This window comes from Pelophylax lessonae, assembly GCF_965119305.1.
Source record: "Pelophylax lessonae genome assembly, chromosome: 4".
NCBI classification, from domain to species: Eukaryota; Metazoa; Chordata; class Amphibia; order Anura; family Ranidae; genus Pelophylax; species Pelophylax lessonae.
Window position 1 is genome coordinate 26012101 of NC_138771.1, and position 17606 is coordinate 26029706.

Consider the following 17606-nt stretch of genomic DNA (forward strand, 5'->3'; position numbering starts at 1 on the left):
TTAGTTCAAGTTAATTCTATTTCTGTATACAATTTTATCTGCATATGATAATGTCATCAGGCAACCCCTGACCTGTGTGTGTGGTAATCTGATCAGGAGGGGGATGTCCATGCTATATATAAAGTGTGTACGTTGTTCAATAAAGGAGAAGGTTCCAAAACTTATACAAGCTAAGTTGTCAGCTAGCTTTGTATAGGGGCGGCTGGAAAATCTATGTTCACGACTGGGAGGAAGCCATATACTGATGGAAGTCCACAAGTACAGTGTGGGCTATGGTTCCGTTCTAGCCCGTTTTAATGATTGGGCGCACCTTGGCACTGCCCAGGGGCCCCAGGTGCATGGGGGCCCCATGATCAGGGCCAGGACAAGGGGGAGTGGCAGGCGCTGTGTTGGGGGGGTTGCACAGGTAATTTACCCACTTGTGGTGCTCTTCTTTGATAGGAGCAACTGCAATGTCACTCCTGTTAGAAGGAGCAGCAGCTAGCTTCTGCAGGAAAGAATATTCAGCTTTGTCCTCTCTCCTGCAGGGGATGAAAGAGGGCCAGCACTGGGACTGAGAACTCACCTCAGGAAGAAGGAGATGCCTTCATTGCAGGTGGGAACAGCATTTGTGGTCTATGAGTACAAGGGGGAAGGGAGGGCACAACTCTGATTTATGGGGACACTGTGATGGGGGGAACCTGATGTATGGGAACACTGTTATTGGGAACCTGATGTATGAGGACATTGTGATAGGGACATCTGATGTAGGGGCACTGTGATGGGGACACCAGATGTAAGGGGGCACTATGATGGGGAAACCTGATGTATGGGGGAACTGTGATGGGGGCACCTAATGTAATGGGGGCACTGTAATGGGGACACCTGATGTAAGGGGGCACTGTGATGGGGACACCTACTGTATGAGGACACTGTAATGGGGACACCTGATGTAAGGGGGCACTGTGATGGGGACACTTGGTGGATGGGGACAACTGATGTATGGGGACACTGTGATGAGGACATCTGATATACTTTGCAGACTTGCATAAGTCCAAGCTGGCGCAACTTAACTATGGAAAATGTGGCGTGCCTAAACTATAGCTTTAAGTACATTTGATTTCATCCACTACTCTTAAAGCGTTGGTAAATCCGCTTTGTGATTTTTACCTACAAGTAAGCCTTTTAATAAGGCATACCTGTAGGTAAAATTAATTCACATTTAGGAGATGTGACGTCACCAGCGCATGTGCTCTGAAGGAACGGCCACCTGTGCTGTTTCTTGAAGCGCTGTGCCATGCCTGTGCCTCGCATATGCATTTGTGGGAATGGCATCATATTTAACCACTTTAGGACTGCTCACTGTGCTGCTATTGCGGCACAGTGGCATGCCTGTGTCCAGCGACGTAGACGTACGTCTCTGGACTCCTAGCTGTCTCGGCGGCTGGAGGAGGAGAGGCGGCGATCACCGTCTCTCTTCCCCGATCGGCGGGGAAAGAGTGAGAAAATCCGCCCACTTGTGTAAACAAACCTGGCGGATCTTCTCTGTGACAGACAGGAGGAGATCACAGGATTCTGAACCTGCGATCTCTGTCTGTGTCACAGAACCCCCCCTCCTCCTGTCAAAAATGTCAGTTAGGGGTCCGATCTGTCCTCCGCAATGTCGCAGTCCCGCTAAAAATCACAGATCGCCGCCATTACTAGTAAAAAAAAAAAAACAATAGAAATGACAAATCTTTCCCGTAACTTTTGCACAAACCAATCACAATACGCTTATTGTGATTTTTTTTTTACCAAAAATATGTAGCAAAAAACAAATCGGCCTAAAATGTTAAACAATTTTGATTTATACATTTTTTTTGGGGAATGTTATATATCAGAATGTGAAAAATATTGGGGTTTTTTTTCAAAATTGTCTCTCTTTTTTTTTAAAATTTAAAATTGCACACGTGGTCAAATACCACCAAAAGAAAGCTGTGTTTGTGGGAAAAAAGGACATAAATTTCATTTGGGTACAGCGTTGCACGACCGCGTGGGCGCAACTGTCCGTTAAAGTAACGCAATGCCGAATCGCAAAATATGGCCTGGTCAGGAAGGGGGTAAAATCTTCCGGTCTTACAGTGGATAAAAATACGCTCATTGAGGATTTTTTTGTCAAAGACATGTAGCTAAATACATTTTGGCCTAAATATATGACAAAAATTGAATATATTGGATATTTTTTAACAGTCCAAGTAGAAAATGTCAATTTTTCACAAAACGTTTGCTATTGTTTTATTAATATCGCAAAAACTAAAAATTTCAGAGGTGATCAAATACCACCAAAATCAAGCTCTGTTTGTGGGAAAAAAAGCATGCACATTTTGTTTGGGTACAGCATTGCATGACTGCGCAATTGTCAGTTAAAGTCGCACAGTGCCAAGTTGAAAAAAGTGGCCTGGTCATTGAGCAGCCAAATCTTCCGGGGCTAAAGTGGTTAAGCTGTCGGAGCCCACAAACCTGGACAGAAGACCAGGTGAAGATGGAAGTCCTGTCAGCGGTGACAGCGCACTGCTGGAGGGCTTCGTCCTAAGGTAAGTATTTCATAATGTGCTAGTATGCGATGCGCATTATACCATTGCCTTGCAGGGGATTTTTTTTCTTTTAAGCTGCCGCAGTTTACTACCGCTTTAAAAGTAACAATTGTTATGAACATGATTTCATTTCTTGCAAGAAAGAATTCTGTGACTTACCCACCGGGATTGTCTTCCCCTGTATTTTGTCAGCCCAGCCAGCAAAATAGCGCAAAGTTCGGATACAGCCCTCCAGGTCTACGAGAAACGCGTGAAGAAAAGGTTTCCCCGTGTCCATTGTTTCCAGAGTCTGAAAAAGAACATTAGTATTAGGGATATATACTGTACAGGTGCGTCTCATAAAATTAGGATATCACCAAAAAGTTAATTTATTTCAGTAATTCAATTCAAAAAGTGAAACTCATATATTTTATATAGACGCATTACACACAGTGATATATTTCAAGCATTTCTTTCTTTTAATTTTGAAGATTATGGCTTACAGCTAGTGACACCCCAAAATTCAGTATCTCAGAAAATTAGACTATTACATAAGACCAATAAAAGAAAGGATTTCTAATACAGAAATGTTGGCTTACTGAAAAGTCTGTCGATGTACAGTATAGGATGCACTCATTACTTGGACGGGGCTTCTTTTGCATGAATTACTGCATCAATGCAGCGTGGCATGGAGGCGATCAGCCTGTGGCACTGCTGAGGTGTTATGGAAGCCCAGGTTGCATTATTAAAGGCTAACTCCACCTTTGCAATATGTTACACCAATATTTAGATTTAACATATAACATAGTGCCAAGTAAACCCCCTCTCCTGTCCAACTGGCTCCCTACTCCCCCTCCCCCCACCTGGCTGCACCCCCCTCTCCTGTCAATCTGGCTCCGTCCATCCCCCGGCTGCACCCCCCTCTCCTGTCCATCTGGCTCTGTTCCCGCCCCCCACCTGGCTGCACCCCCCCTCTCCTGTCCACCTCGCTCTGTCCCCCCCCCCACCTGTCTGCACCTCCCCTCTCCTGTCCACCTGGATCCGTCCTCCCCCACCTGGCTGCACCCTCTTCTCCTGTCCACTTGTTTCTGTCCTCTCCCCACCTGGCTGAACCCCCCCTCTCCTGTCCACTGACTCCCTCCTCTCACCACCTGGCTGCACCCCCCCCCCTCGTCCTCCCCCAACCTGGCTACACCCCCCCCCCTCCACCTGGCTCAGTCTCTGTTTACCGGACTCCGCTATCCCACCTGTGGGCCTGGTGCGGTCATGGGGGGGGGGGGGGGGGGCCCTGGGAAAGATGGCGGGAGCTTCATGGACATCCATCCGCTGAGCCTCCCTCCTGAGCAAGGACGAGGAAGTGATGTTTATTACGTCACTTAATGGACCGGCACTGCCATTCTACAAGAGCTGTGCTCCGGGAAGCAGCTGATGAAACACCATCTGTGTTCCATCACCTGTAGCTGAGTACAGAGGAGACATCTAATAGACCCTGAATGTCTAATAAAGAGTACCTGTCACCTATATGCTATCACATAGGGGGCTATTGGTCCCCTTTGTAATGGTTGTGTAAAAAAAATCAAATATAAAAAAAGTTTTAAACATTAAAAGAGACAGATAACAAACAAAACAATGTGATTGCCCTACACATGTTATGTATCACAGTGCACGCCGGAGTGAGAGCAATAATTCTAGCATCGGAATTACTACATAACACTAATCTGATCTCCTGTAGGGGCTTTTGAAACATTACCTATAAAAAATATAGGGACCTGAAGTTTTTCGCCGTTTCATGGGTGCACGCACGCAAAGCCCCTATAGGTCATCAGTTTAGTATATTGCAGGATAGAATTATTGAATTAATTTTGATTTATTTTTTTTGGGGGGCGCAAGTAGCTGATCTATCAAAATAGTCTAGCACGGCCCTGGGTGTGATGCGGGAAACCCTGCGAATCCAGTACGGGTTCCCGCATTGCACCTGAATTGCCAGTGGTTCAAACTGCCTTCTGCGAACCGCTGCGGGTGTCAATACAAAGTAAATGACACGGATGATTGGTTCACAGATTGCAGTGCAAATTGTGAATACGGACAGGAAGATGGGGCAGTGGAGAGGGGGTTTTATGCTTAGGTCAGAGCTGAAGAGAGGTGAAAATGAGATGTGGATGGAAATGCAGAGGTAAGCAGCTGTGGAAAAGGCTGAACTCTGTATTGTGTGTGTAGTGCACCCCTAAACTCTGCACTCTATATGGAGTGCACTCCTGAACCCTGCACTATGTACGTAGCGCACTCCCAAACTCTGCACTCTGTGTGCAACCACCCCCCAAACTCTGCACTCTGTACATAATACACTCCTTGTATTCAATGCCCCTTTAAAACCCTCCCACTGTTAGTGAAATTTGACCACACCCACTATTTGATGCAGTTTGGAAGGTGTGTGTGTGAGGGAGGGTTTTTTTGGGGGTTTGTGGTTGAGTTCCTGTACCTATTTTCTGAGAAAAAAAAGCCCTGACTGTAGGTATGAGGTGCAGGAGCCTAGAGGTGCACATACGTACATCGGCCTTCTTGTATTGACCAATGCTGGGCCTTTCTGAAAAGCAAAGCTTCAGCATCTCTGTATTGTAGATTGCCCCCTCCTTCCTGGATCCTCTGCCTTTCTATTGGCCAGTGAGGCTGCCCATCATGATGTAGGTTTAATAGGAACACATGAGGATGGAGCTAAGAGGGATTCCCTGACACCACCTGGATTCAGAATTTGGTTATGACACAAAGGTTTGGAAATCACACACATATATATATATATATATATATATATAAATATATATATATAGCTGCACATATACTTACAGCAGTTCCCCTCACCCTAGTGACTCTTTAAAGTGGACCTTCACTCCCAAAAGGTTGCTTGTTCCCTTCCAACCCTCCCCCTCTGCAAATGTTTTTTTTCTGTGTTTTTTACCCTTTCTTTTAATTTATCCTCCTATCCTGATCCACCCCCCACCCTTCCCCAGCGCCATTCTCGCAAAGGTAGGAATGACGTGTCCTTGGTCCTGCAGCCGCCTAGGATACCACGTCACATTTCCCGAGAGGTTGCAGGACCAGGGACACAGAACAGCCGGAAGTTGCCTGCCTAAACCCAGAAGAAAGAGCCAGCTACCATCAATGTGGAGGACCAAGATGGCGGTGCAAGATCTAGGCTATGTCATCTGAACTGTGAATCGCAGCAGGACAATGCTGTATTCTCTAGATGAGTGAATATACTGTATGTTTTGAACATAACCCAACAATATAAGTAAGAGGGGAAAAAACATGGAGTGGAGAGAAGTTCCTTAATAACAAAAGCCCATCTGAGCAGGGAAACTGATGTTCCAATGGCATACACCTCTGTAAAACTGATACTGGGATTTCCTTTTATCTCACAAATTTTACCCAATTTTTTTAAAAAATCTGAGTGCAGCAGACTTTAGGCTCATTGATAACTCACCTTTAGAAAGTATATTATAACAGTGATTAGAGAGTAAAAAAAAAGGTGAATAACATATGGAAAGACTTACTGCTAGGATCACTCGGTTTCTCTCCAATAAGTCTCCCAGCTTGTGCAGCAGTTTTCCCCTTCCACTGGCATCCAGTCTTCTCCATGGGGAACTTTTCTGAAAAGCCGTCTTTGCAGCTTCCACCGCCTTGTCTACATCTGCCTGTTGAACATCACCAAACATCATTTAGTCCTCAGCAATCACCTCAATTTATCCAGCAGATCCCCTCTCCCCTTCAGTACTCACATGTACTGTATCTTTACTGCATACCACCGACACCTGCCTAGATCACTGTCCCCTGACCAGTAGATAAGGAACCCCAAGATATGGACTCTTCCATGAGTGTTGATTTCCTGGACTCCTTCTGTGCTTAGCGGTATTAATAAGCTAAGGTTCGGGATGAACCCATGGGAAGCGGTCACATGACTGGCCACCAGCCCAATCAGGTGTAGTCAAAAAATTCCTCACCTTGCAGCTGCATGTGTAGGCAGGTGTAGTTTCATCTCCCTGCACAGGTGGCGCTGCTATGCAGCCACCATGTAGAGAGAGAAGAGGACAGGGGGTGGCCTCCTTAGGTGTCATCAGTAGACAAGCTGTTCGATTGGACACTGCTACCCCGAATTACCTCAGTGGCCATCTTTAGTGTGGGCAGTGCTAATAAATAGCACTCTCCCCTTCTGTTGGTGCCCATTTTGTGTAGAGGCAAGGTCAGGGACAGGAACCATGGAAGAATGTGCCTAGCGTAGGGTGAGGTTTCAGTGGAGGAAGGACAGTATAGGGATTAAACATGTGCAATTCGTTTCGGTCCGAATACAAATTCATTTTCTAACAAATTCCAAATTTTCACAACGATTAGGCTCCATGTACACGGGACGCTGGAAATGGCCGTTTAGGAGCAGTTGGGCGTTTTTTTTTAGAAGCCCCTGAACCCATCTACATTTTATCTTATCTGTCCATGTACACCAGGTCGTTTGCGGTCGTTTGCGGGCAGTTGCGTTCAGGGACTTTTTTTAGAACGCAATTATTTGCGTTCGAACGTGTGTTTCCCGGCGTTTCAAACGCAAAAACGCGACCGAACGCGACCGAACGCGATGACCCGCGTTTGGCGTTCGCGTTTTTCCATTTTAAAGGGGAATAATTTTTTTGACCTCTAGGAACGGTTCTAAACGCAAACTCCCACAAACGCCCGCTAAACGCGGGTACAAACGCGACCGAACGGATGTTTCAAACGTCCTAAAAATTCCAGCATTCAAAGGGACTTTTAACAACGTCCCGTGTACATGGACCCTAAGAATTTGGATTGGTCGAAAAATTATCAACCAATTCAAATTCTGTGTGAAGAATAGCTGGTTGTTAAGCAGCATGCCGGGAGGCCAGCCGCTATGTCCTTAACAACCAATGAGTCACCAGCTGTAAGTGGGCTTTTTTGAAATGTAAACAAAACAATGCCGGTAATAGAAAATTCAGATCGCCCCGCCCCTGTCCATTCCGGGCCCTTATTCGAGTATGTAGCCTGGCAGGTCAGGAAAGGGGGACGGATGGACAAGCGAGCGCCTCTCTCCCTCCTGAACTATCTAAGGCCACATGCCCTCAACGGGGGGCGGGGGTGCTTTGGGGCAGGTGGGGCTCAGAATACAAATTGGCCTAAAATGATGAAAAAAAATTGATTTTTACATTTTTCTTTTTTTTTTTGTTTCAAAAATTTTTTATTGAAGATTTTCACAGTAGAAATTGAATACATATGTAGCAAGGTTTTCAGGACTATGGCCTGATGTGGGTCTGCCATTAGTACCGGTAATCTCTCCAACCCATGTGAGGTGCGACCCTGGGTGTGATAACTGAAGCAGCGACAACTCCGGCATCTTTGTTTGTGGTTTTTATTGGAATAAAGGGGATGGGAGAAGGGAATGATTGGGATACTCCTTGAGGCTTAAACTAACTACAATTGGGACTTTGCTTCTGAAAAATGCCCGTTGGCGCTTCCTTGATGCCAACCGGTGCCAGCCAATGCTCACTGACACTAAGAACAATCTGAAGAAGTGCTGAATCCTCGACTTATAGTCCAGAAGATCAAGACTGAGAACTGTAGAACTCCTGACACTGTTGTACTGTGAAAGTCACTGGATTCTTACCCCCCGCCTGGCACAGCTTGAGGTAGTATGATGTAGAATTCCGTATAACTGTCACTTTAACTGGCACACTCTGTACAATTCAGGGCCCAAACTGCAGGTGCCCCCTTTAACCTTGAACTCTTCAGGGTTCACTGACTATGTACCCCCTCTGTAGCTTCAGGGTCCTCAACCTAGGTACCCCCTTTACAGCTAGCTGACAAGAGTGGTCCCCTCTGACTCCAGGCAGACCCCCAGGGGCAATCCTCAGTACTCACGACCTGTGTAGGCTTTCCTGGGACTGGACCCCTCTCTCGCTCTCCGCTGGTTCTCGGCACACCGGATCCCCTCAGCTCAGCACTTTCTGGACTCTCAGGCGACACCCCGAGATATCCGCCTTCCTCAGACAGGAGGAGAGACAGCCGCACTCTCCTTCCTGGGACTCTGCTCCCGCCAAAGACACCGTGGCACGCACTTCCCCCAAGCTTATACCCACTCCCAGAATCCTTTGCAGAATAATCTGCCTTCTGGGGTAGTTACAAGCTGTGATGTGTCCCCTATTGTGCTTCCCACACTGCCTTATGAGAAGCCTCTCACAGGAGCCAGAGAGGATACTTCTCCCTTCAGTGGGCACATCTGTAAGCCCTGACACCCTGACTATTAAATCACAGCCTTGCTGTTAGGCAGACAAGGCCCACTATACATTTACCTAGCACCTACCTGTAGGGTGCTACACATAGAAGAACAAGTAGTGAAGTTGAACAAATCTAACATGTGAATGGACACCACATGGAAAACCAAAAGTTTACATAAAATCAACAGATTTCTTGAACAGCTGATTTATATGCAGGCATATCATTAAGTTTCAGCTATTAGAGCGGTGCCCAGCCCATCCAGGCACCCCAATGGGGTCACATTGGTCTGTATTCATACTGAAAATCAAGATCAAGCGAGCTTTTGCCCTTCTGCTCCACGGGAGGTTTCTGTCCTCCCTGAGCTCGCCTTAGGACACCTGCGTTACCGTTTGACAGGTGTACCGCCCCAGTCAAACTCCCCACCTGCCACTGTCCTCGGAGCGGGTCGCGCCCGTCACGCGCCGGGCGCTTGGAGCCAGAAGCGAGAGCCCCTCGGGGCTCGCCCCCCCGCCTCACCGGGTAAGTGAAAAAACGATAAGAGTAGTGGTATTTCACCGGCGGCGCCCCTGCCACGAGGGCGGGGGCCTCCCACTTATCCTACACCTCTCATGTCTCTTCACAGTTGCAGACTAGAGTCAAGCTCAACAGGGTCTTCTTTCCCCGCTGATTCCGCCAAGCCCGTTCCCTTGGCTGTGGTTTCGCTAGATAGTAGGTAGGGACAGTGGGAATCTCGTTCATCCATTCATGCGCGTCACTAATTAGATGACGAGGCATTTGGCTACCTTAACCGGTTGCCGACCGCCGCACGACTATATACTATACTATATACAGCCCCGGCCAGGCAGAGTGACGTATCGGTACGTCACTCGCCTGTCACTGACTTGCGAGCCTATCGCGGGCGGGCGCGCGCCCGCCGAGGCGCGCGCCCGCCGCGGCTCGTTCACAGACAAGTCAGTGCGTGTGACCGGCGGACTCGATGTCCGCCAGTCACACTGCGATCGCTCCTGTGAAGGGAGAAAGACAGAGCAGCTTGTGTAAACAAGCTGCCTGTCAGTTCTCCCTGTGTAAAAGTGAAGATCTGTCCGTTCTACTATGTAGAACGGTTGATCTTTGCTTTTACACCAATAGGAATGTCCCTACACAGTTAGAATCACGCCCCTAGGACACACTTAACCCCTCCCTGTCTAATAAAGTTAACCCCTTCCCTGCCAGTGTCATTTTTGCAGTAACAGTGCATATGTATAGCACTGATTACTGCAGTAATGTCACTGGTACCCCCAAAAGTGTCAAAAATGTCAGTCAAGGGTCCGATCTGTCCGCCGCAATGTCGCAGTACCGAAAAAAAATCGCAGATCGCCGCCATTACGCGTTAAAAAAAAAAACACCAAAAATGACAAAAATCTTTCCCTTTGTTAGTAAACGCGATAACTTTTGCGCAAACCAATCAAAATACGCTTTTTGCGATTTTTTTTACCAAACATAGGTAGCATAAAACAAATTGGCCGAAAAATGTTAAAAAATTTTGATTTTTACTTTTTTTTTTGGGGAATTTCATATAAAAAAATGTGAAAAATATTGTTATTTTTGCAAAATTTACGCTCTTTTTTTGTTTATAGCGCGTGATCAAAAAATCGCACAGGTGATCAAATACCACCAAAAGAAAGCTCTGTTTGTGGGAAAAAAAGGACGTCAAATTCGTTTAGGTACAGCGTCGCACGACCGCGCAATTGTCCGTTAAAGTCACGCAGTAAAAAATCGCAAAAAAAACCCTGGTCCTTTAGCAGCCAAATCCTCCGGGGCTTAAGTGGTTAAGAGAGTCATAGTTACTCCCGCCGTTTACCCGCGCTTCATTGAATTTCTTCAATTGTGTCTCGGAGTGGGGACATCGCTTCCGACCCATATTTTGTCTGAATTTCAAAAAGTTATTATTTATATATTTATTTATTTTTTTTATTGGAAATGTTATATAGTAGAAAGTGAAAAATATTGTTTTTTTCAGAATTGTTGCTCTTTTTTGTTTATAGTGCAAAAAATAAAAGTTGCACAGGTGATCAAATACCACCAAAAGAAAGCTCTATTTGTGGAGGAAAAAAAGGAGAATTTTATTTGGGTACAGCGTTGCATGACTGCGCATTTGCCAGTTAAAATATCGCAGTGCCGTATCGCAAAAATGCCATATGTCAAAAATGTCAGTTAGGGATCCGATCTGTCCGCCGTAATATCGCAGTCCCGCAAAAAAAATTGCAGATCACCGCCATTAATAGTTATAAAAAATAAAAATGACATAAATTTCCCATAGTTAGTAAACGCAATAACTTTTGCGCAAACCAAACCAAACCACAGCTTATTGCAATTTTTTTTACAAAAAATATGTAGCAGAAAACAAATTGGCCAAAAATGTTAAAAAATTTTGATTTTAAAATTTTTTTGGGGGGAATTTCATATAAAAAAATGTGAAAAATATTGTTATTTTTTCAAAATTGTCGCTCTTTTTTTTGTTTATAGCGCAAAAAGTAAAAATCGCACTGGTGATCAAATACCACCAAAAGAAAGCTCTATTTGTGGGGAAAAAAAGGACACAAATTTAATTTGGGTACAGTGTCGCATAACCGCGCAATTGTCCGTTAAAGTAACGCAGTGCCGAATCGCAAAATATGGCCTGGTCAGGAATGGGGTAAAATCTTCCGGTCTTAAAGCGGTTAAAAATACGCTCATTGAGAATTTTTTTGTCAAAAACATGTAGCTAAATACATTTTGGCCTAAATATATGACAAAAATTGAATATATTGGATATTTTTTAACTGTCAAAGTAGAAAAATATTGTTATTTTTTTCAAAATTGTCGCTTTTTTTTATTAATATCGCAAAAAATGAAAAGCGCAGAGGTGATCAAATACCACAAAAAGAAAGCTCTGTTTGTGGGGAAAAAAAGGACGTAAATTTCGTTTGGGTACGGCATTGCATGACCGCGCAATTGGCAGTTAAAGTCACACACAGTGCCGAATCGCAAAAAGTGGCCTGGATGTAAAGCAGGAAAATCCTCCGGTGGTAAAGTGGTTAAGGGGGAAAACCTTCCGGTCCTGAAGCGGTAAAAGTGGTATAAAAATGATTAGGCTTCACAAATGATAATGATCAAGGTGTCTCCCAATAATATACCAAAGGATAGCACTCGGTTCTCACCTTATCTGCTTCTTGTACATCGCAGATCTTCTCCCCTGTGGTGGGGTTGTGCACAGGAAATGTTCTGCCACTCACTGATTGATGCCACTCATTATTAATAAAGATCTGTAGGAGGAGAAGACGGATCCATTGGTAATTTCCAAATATATACAAAAGAAATACCTACCATGTCTCAATTACTTTCTGATTTATATTTAGTGACTGCATTAAAGGGTTAGATGGGTGCTCAACCTGCGGCCCTCCAGCTGTTGTCGAACTACAAGTCCCATCATGCCTATGGGTGCCATGCTTGAAACTGTCAGCCTTGCAATGCCTCATGGGACTTGTAGTTCCACAACAGCTGGAGGGCCACAGGTTGAGCGCCTGTGGATAATGTTATAGAGAATACAATAGCTTTTTTTTTTTAACTTTGGATGGAATGGGTATAATTAGTCTCCACCACCACTCTCAAAAGTGATCCGCGGAGGAGGGTGGTAGAGCAACAGGTTCCAAGAGTCCTGAACGCCTTTTTTTTTTTGTAGGCTTTTATTGGTGTACACGGATTTTACATGTAATTACGGCGTGAGATTAGTGTTTGGCTTGTGATTTATTTGGATTCATTTTCTCATTACTTTCTGTATCAAGGGCAGAACCCACAGAGAGGGCGAATCTCTCCACGGGGGTGCAGACAGCTTGAAAATTATAATAAAATAAAGAGTAAAACAATAAGGTTGACTTAGTAAAGAAGTCGAGAATGTCTATTCAGCAAATTAACCCCTTGGTGCCAGGCCTCTCTGTGCCTGGTCCTTTGCACCTGTTGGCTGAGTATTGAAATGGTGCGCTGGAAGCTTCTTGAATACATATAACAGCTTTACTTTCATGAGTGCCCCATCATTGGTATCAGTGGGAGGAATAGTGCCCCATCATGGTGTCAGTGGGAGCAATAGTGCCCCATCATTGGCATCAGTGGGAAGAATAGTGTCCCATCATTGGTATCAGTAAAAGGAATAGTGCCCCATCATTGGTATCAGTGGGAGGAATAGTGCCCCATCATTAGTGTCAGTAGAAGGAATAGTGCCCCATCATTGGTATCAGTGGGAGGAATAGTGCCCCATCATTAGTGTCAGTAGAAGGAATAGTGCCCCATCATTGGTATCAGTGGGAGGAATAGTGCTCCATCATTGGTGTCAGTGGGAGGAATAGTGCCCCATCATTGGCGTCAGTGGAAAGAGTAGTATCCCAACATTGGTGTTAGTGGGAGGAATAGTGCCCCATCATAGGTGTCAGTGGTAGGAATAGTGCCCCATCATTGGCGTCAGTGGAAAGGGTAGTATCCCAACATTGGTGTTAGTGGGAGGAATAGTGCTCCATCATTGGTGTCAGTGGGAGGAATAGTACTCTATCATTGGTGTCACAGGAAGGAATTGTGCCCCATCATTGGTGTAAGTGGGAGGAATAGTGCCCCATCATTGGTGTCAGTGGGAGGAATGGTCCCCCATTATTGGTATCAATGGAAGGAATAGTGCCCCTTCATTGTTATCAGTGGGAGGAATAGTGCCCCATCATTGATGTCAGTGGAATAGTGCCCCATTATTGGTGTCAGTGGGAGTAATAGTGCCCAATGAATGGTGTCAGCGGGAGGAATAGCGCCCCATCATTGATGTCAGTGGGAGGAATAGTGCCCCATCATTGATGTCAAGGGGAGGAATAATGCCCCATTGATGGTGTCAGTGGGTGGAATAGTGCCCCAATATTGGTGTCAGTGGGAGGAAAAGTGCCCCATTACTGGTGTCAGTGGGAGAAATAGTGCTCCATTATTGGTCTTAGCAGGATGAGTAGTGCCCCATTAATGGTGTTAGTGAGAGGAATAGTGCCCAGAGGGCAAGATAAAGGCAAGCAAAGGGCCAAAGTTTGGAGACCCCTGTCCTACAGCATTGAAAACAGGAAGAGAACACTGAGGAAAAAACACTTGCTTTCATTACATTATACAGCATAGATTCAAATTACATTATAACACCACAGCGCCACCGGCTGCATAGATAGGTATAATGCACACATATACTTCACAGTATAAAAAGCTACTTTGCTGTTGTTCATCCAGCAGCACCGAGCAACAACATATTTGCGTGAACTGCTGTCACTAGAGCCACGCCGGCACAGGGGACGGCACCTAACCAAAAGCTCCCAATCGCTGCTTGTGATCTGGAATTTTCGGATCACGTGACCGCCGTGACAGCCAATCATGGTGGTCACATGATCTTAAGCCCCTCCTCGCCTCTCAGCGCCATAAACCGCTTAAAGGGACGGGAGGCGCAGGCGCAAAGAGGTTAAAGAGTAACTCCACTTGAAAAATAATAATTCCTCTCTGGTGTAATCTCTGTACATTGCAGGGAGTTTACCAAACTTTGTTGCAGATTCTGACCTTTTGTTATTCTGAAATAATATAAACAGAAAAACAATCAGCGCAGACAGGTAAGTGTGACTCAATATAAATGGAAATGCCAGCTGAACACCGACCCAGGACACACAGCAGAAATCCCAGAAAAATATATTAAAAAGATTTTTGACCTCTGGTGAAACAGTGGTCTAATTATAAGGTGAGGGCATATGTGTGCTATCTGGTGGAGGGGAGTTCACTGTGTGGAGCCGTTATTTTCTACATCTTTATTCAACACAGATTGGACTTATGGACTGATTTTCTCCATCTTTTAGGACTTCTAGTTCTTTTCATTAGTATATAATTATTTAGAGGATCTGCGCTGCCCTAATTTTGCTTGATATATTCTGAAATAATAACTGTTTGCTTTTCTGTGTCCATGTGCAAAATGAATGTGGAAGGGAGTGATTGTATAATTATCAATCAGCTGCTGCACGTGGCAGGGTCTGCATCCCTTTGGTTGTTATTTCCCTTTGGGAGTATCTCACTAAAAATTACATTTTTGTTGCAGGGGTTGCCCAAAATCTGACTTTGATCTTAGTGCAGACTTCTGGGAAAATCAGTGAGCCAATCACACAAACAGGAAATGACATACATGGGAGGCGTATCTGCGTACAGAACGCCTCCAGGTCGCCATATTGCATTTTACAGAAAATTACAGCTGCTGCAGATTGAAAAGGAAAGGTAATTTTTAATAACATTCAATTACGATATGAATAAAGAGATGGGTTTATCATGGTCCCCAGCTGTAAACCTGTAGACTGTTCCAGTTTGCCTTTACCTGTGCTCAAGTTTTACGTGGTCCCCAGCCGTAAACCTATAGACTTTTCCAGACTGCCTTTACCTTTGCTCAAGCTACCTCATGGTCCCCAGTAGTGAACCTGTGTATTGTTGCAGTCTGCCTTTACCTGTGCTCAAGTTTTTTCATGATCCCCAGCCGTAAACCTGTAGATTGTTCCAGTCCACCTTTACCTGTGCTCAAGTTGTTCATGGACCCCAGCCGTGAACCTGTAGACTGTTCCAGACTGCCTTTACCTGCGCTCAAGTTTTACATAGTCCCCCAGCCGTGAACCTGTAGACTGTTCCAGACTGCCTTTACCTGTGCTCAAGCTACTTCATGGTCCCCAGTCGTGAACCTGTGGATTGTTCCAGTCTGCCTTTACCTGTGCTCAAGTTTTTTCATGGTCCCCAGCCATAAACCTGTAGACTATTCCAGTCTGCCTTTACCTGTGCTCATGTTTTATTCATAGTCTCCAGCCGTAAACATGTAGACTGTTCCAGTTTGTCTTTACCTGTGTTCAAGTTTTTTCATGGTCCCCAGTCGTGAACCTGTAGACTGCTCCAGTCTGCTTTTAGCTGTGGTCAAGTTTTTTCATGGTCCCCAGCCGTAAACCTGTAAACTGCTCCAGTCTGCCTTTACCTGTGCTCAAGCTACTTCTTGGTCCCCAGCCGTGAACCTATAGACCTATAGGCTGTTCCAGTCTACCGCGGTTAACGCTACACTAACAGGTGCGATGCTGTGACCCAGGAACGGAGGTCTGAGATGCAGAACTGACCCAACAAATCTAGAACATTTGACATCAATGTGATGTTTGCATTACTTGCAATGCTCGGGAGGGTCGCAGAGGTCCAGCATGCAATAAATGCTCTAATATGGCATTGCAAACTTTTAGCAAGCACCTGTCAAACATGAGAGGGCTGCTTGACAAGTGTAAAACCTTTGTAGTGTCTGAATTTATGTTCAGAGGAATTTTTCGGATTGTTCAATTTCAATTTACAAGAAAAAAAAGATAGATAACTGGATTTTCAAAGAACAATAAAAACAATTCCAATGAAGCAGCCGGAGAACAGCCTAAAACAACCCCTGGAAATGATCTCAATGCAAAATAGTTGCTTTCTACAAAGTGTTGTGTTTGGCATTGAAAGAGATAAACTCAACCCCTTCAGCAACTGGCAGGAAGTCAGAAAGCTTCAAGAAAAGTTTCTTAATATCTTTTAACACTTTCCAAATGTGCAAAAAGAGAAAAAAAAAATAATACAGTATTTGCACAAACTTAAAAGAATATGTCAACCCAACATTTCATATTCCTGATATGTGGCTGCTGTACCATGTACTTGTATGAGGAAGTCTCCTGTTCTCTTTATTGCTTCCTTTGTGTGAAATCCCCGGTGTTCCTGCCAGTCCCTCTGCTTTCCTATTAAAGACTGACCATACTAAGCATGAGAGCACAGCGTGGTCAGTTCTCTAGCTGTGCTGTGTCTGCTCTCCTCCAATGATCAGACTCATCCTGACATGCCCCCCCCCCCCCCAACACACACACACACTGTCATTCACTAAGAAAACCAGTGTGATGCTGGTTACACCCATTCACATTCCCAGGAACGCTGGCAGATAGGGTCTAGCTCCTCACATCTCCATACCATTGTGGTGGGCCACATGTGTGACTCCCTGTAGTCCAATGCACTCCCTTACTCACCCCTGCAGGAGTATGGATGTACCCTCTCTTTTTGGGGATGCTCCTTCAGTTATGGATATGTTCTCTGGTCTTTAGATACTCATCACAGACATGACATCACATACCCCCTGAGGAAGACCTTACCCTATAGGTCGAAACGCGTTAGTGTTTTTTCGACTAAATGTGATGATCTGTAAATGTGACCGTGATCCTTGCTTTTTAGCAATGTACAACCATTGCAATGTTTTTCTGTAACCAGAGCTCATAATATACGTCTCTGAAATTTTAACTTTTCTTATCTATTTTTTCAATAAAGACGGAATTTTTTATATGCTTATAGTCTCATTATTTTTGCTGCATTAAAACCCCTGGGGGCTTTTCCTATTCTCCTCCCAACATTTCATACTCCTGATAAGTGGCTGCTGTACCATGTACATGTATGAGAAAGTATCCTGTTCTCTTTGTTTTGCTTCCTTTGTGTGAAATCCCTGGTGTTCCTGCCAGTCCCTCTGCTTTACTATTAAAAACTGACCATACTAAGCACAGCGTGGTCAGTTCTCTAGCTGTGCTGTATGTGCTCTCCTCCAATGATCAGACTTGTCCTGACGTGACCACCCCCCCCCCCCCCCACACACACACACACACACACACACACACAGCCATTCACCAGGAAAACCAGTGTGATGCTTTTTCTCCATCCTCACCTCTCTATGTAGCTGAGAACAGAGGGTATGTGATCACTTATAAAAAATGG

General features: G+C 45.0%; 1 protein-coding gene across 1 annotated transcript in view; it reads right to left on the reverse strand.

Annotated features, from left to right (window-relative positions):
- The window catches only part of ALDH1A3 (aldehyde dehydrogenase 1 family member A3), an 87607-nt gene that overhangs the window by 51451 nt on the left and 18550 nt on the right, over positions 1 to 17606 (reverse strand). Inside the window, exons 2-4 of the mRNA XM_082253059.1 lie at positions 11981 to 12085; positions 6080 to 6220; positions 2712 to 2841 (exon numbers count right to left, since the gene is read on the reverse strand). Coding sequence (XP_082109185.1) covers positions 2712 to 2841; positions 6080 to 6220; positions 11981 to 12085 — 376 coding nt within the window. The remainder of the gene's footprint in view (positions 1 to 2711; positions 2842 to 6079; positions 6221 to 11980; positions 12086 to 17606) is intronic.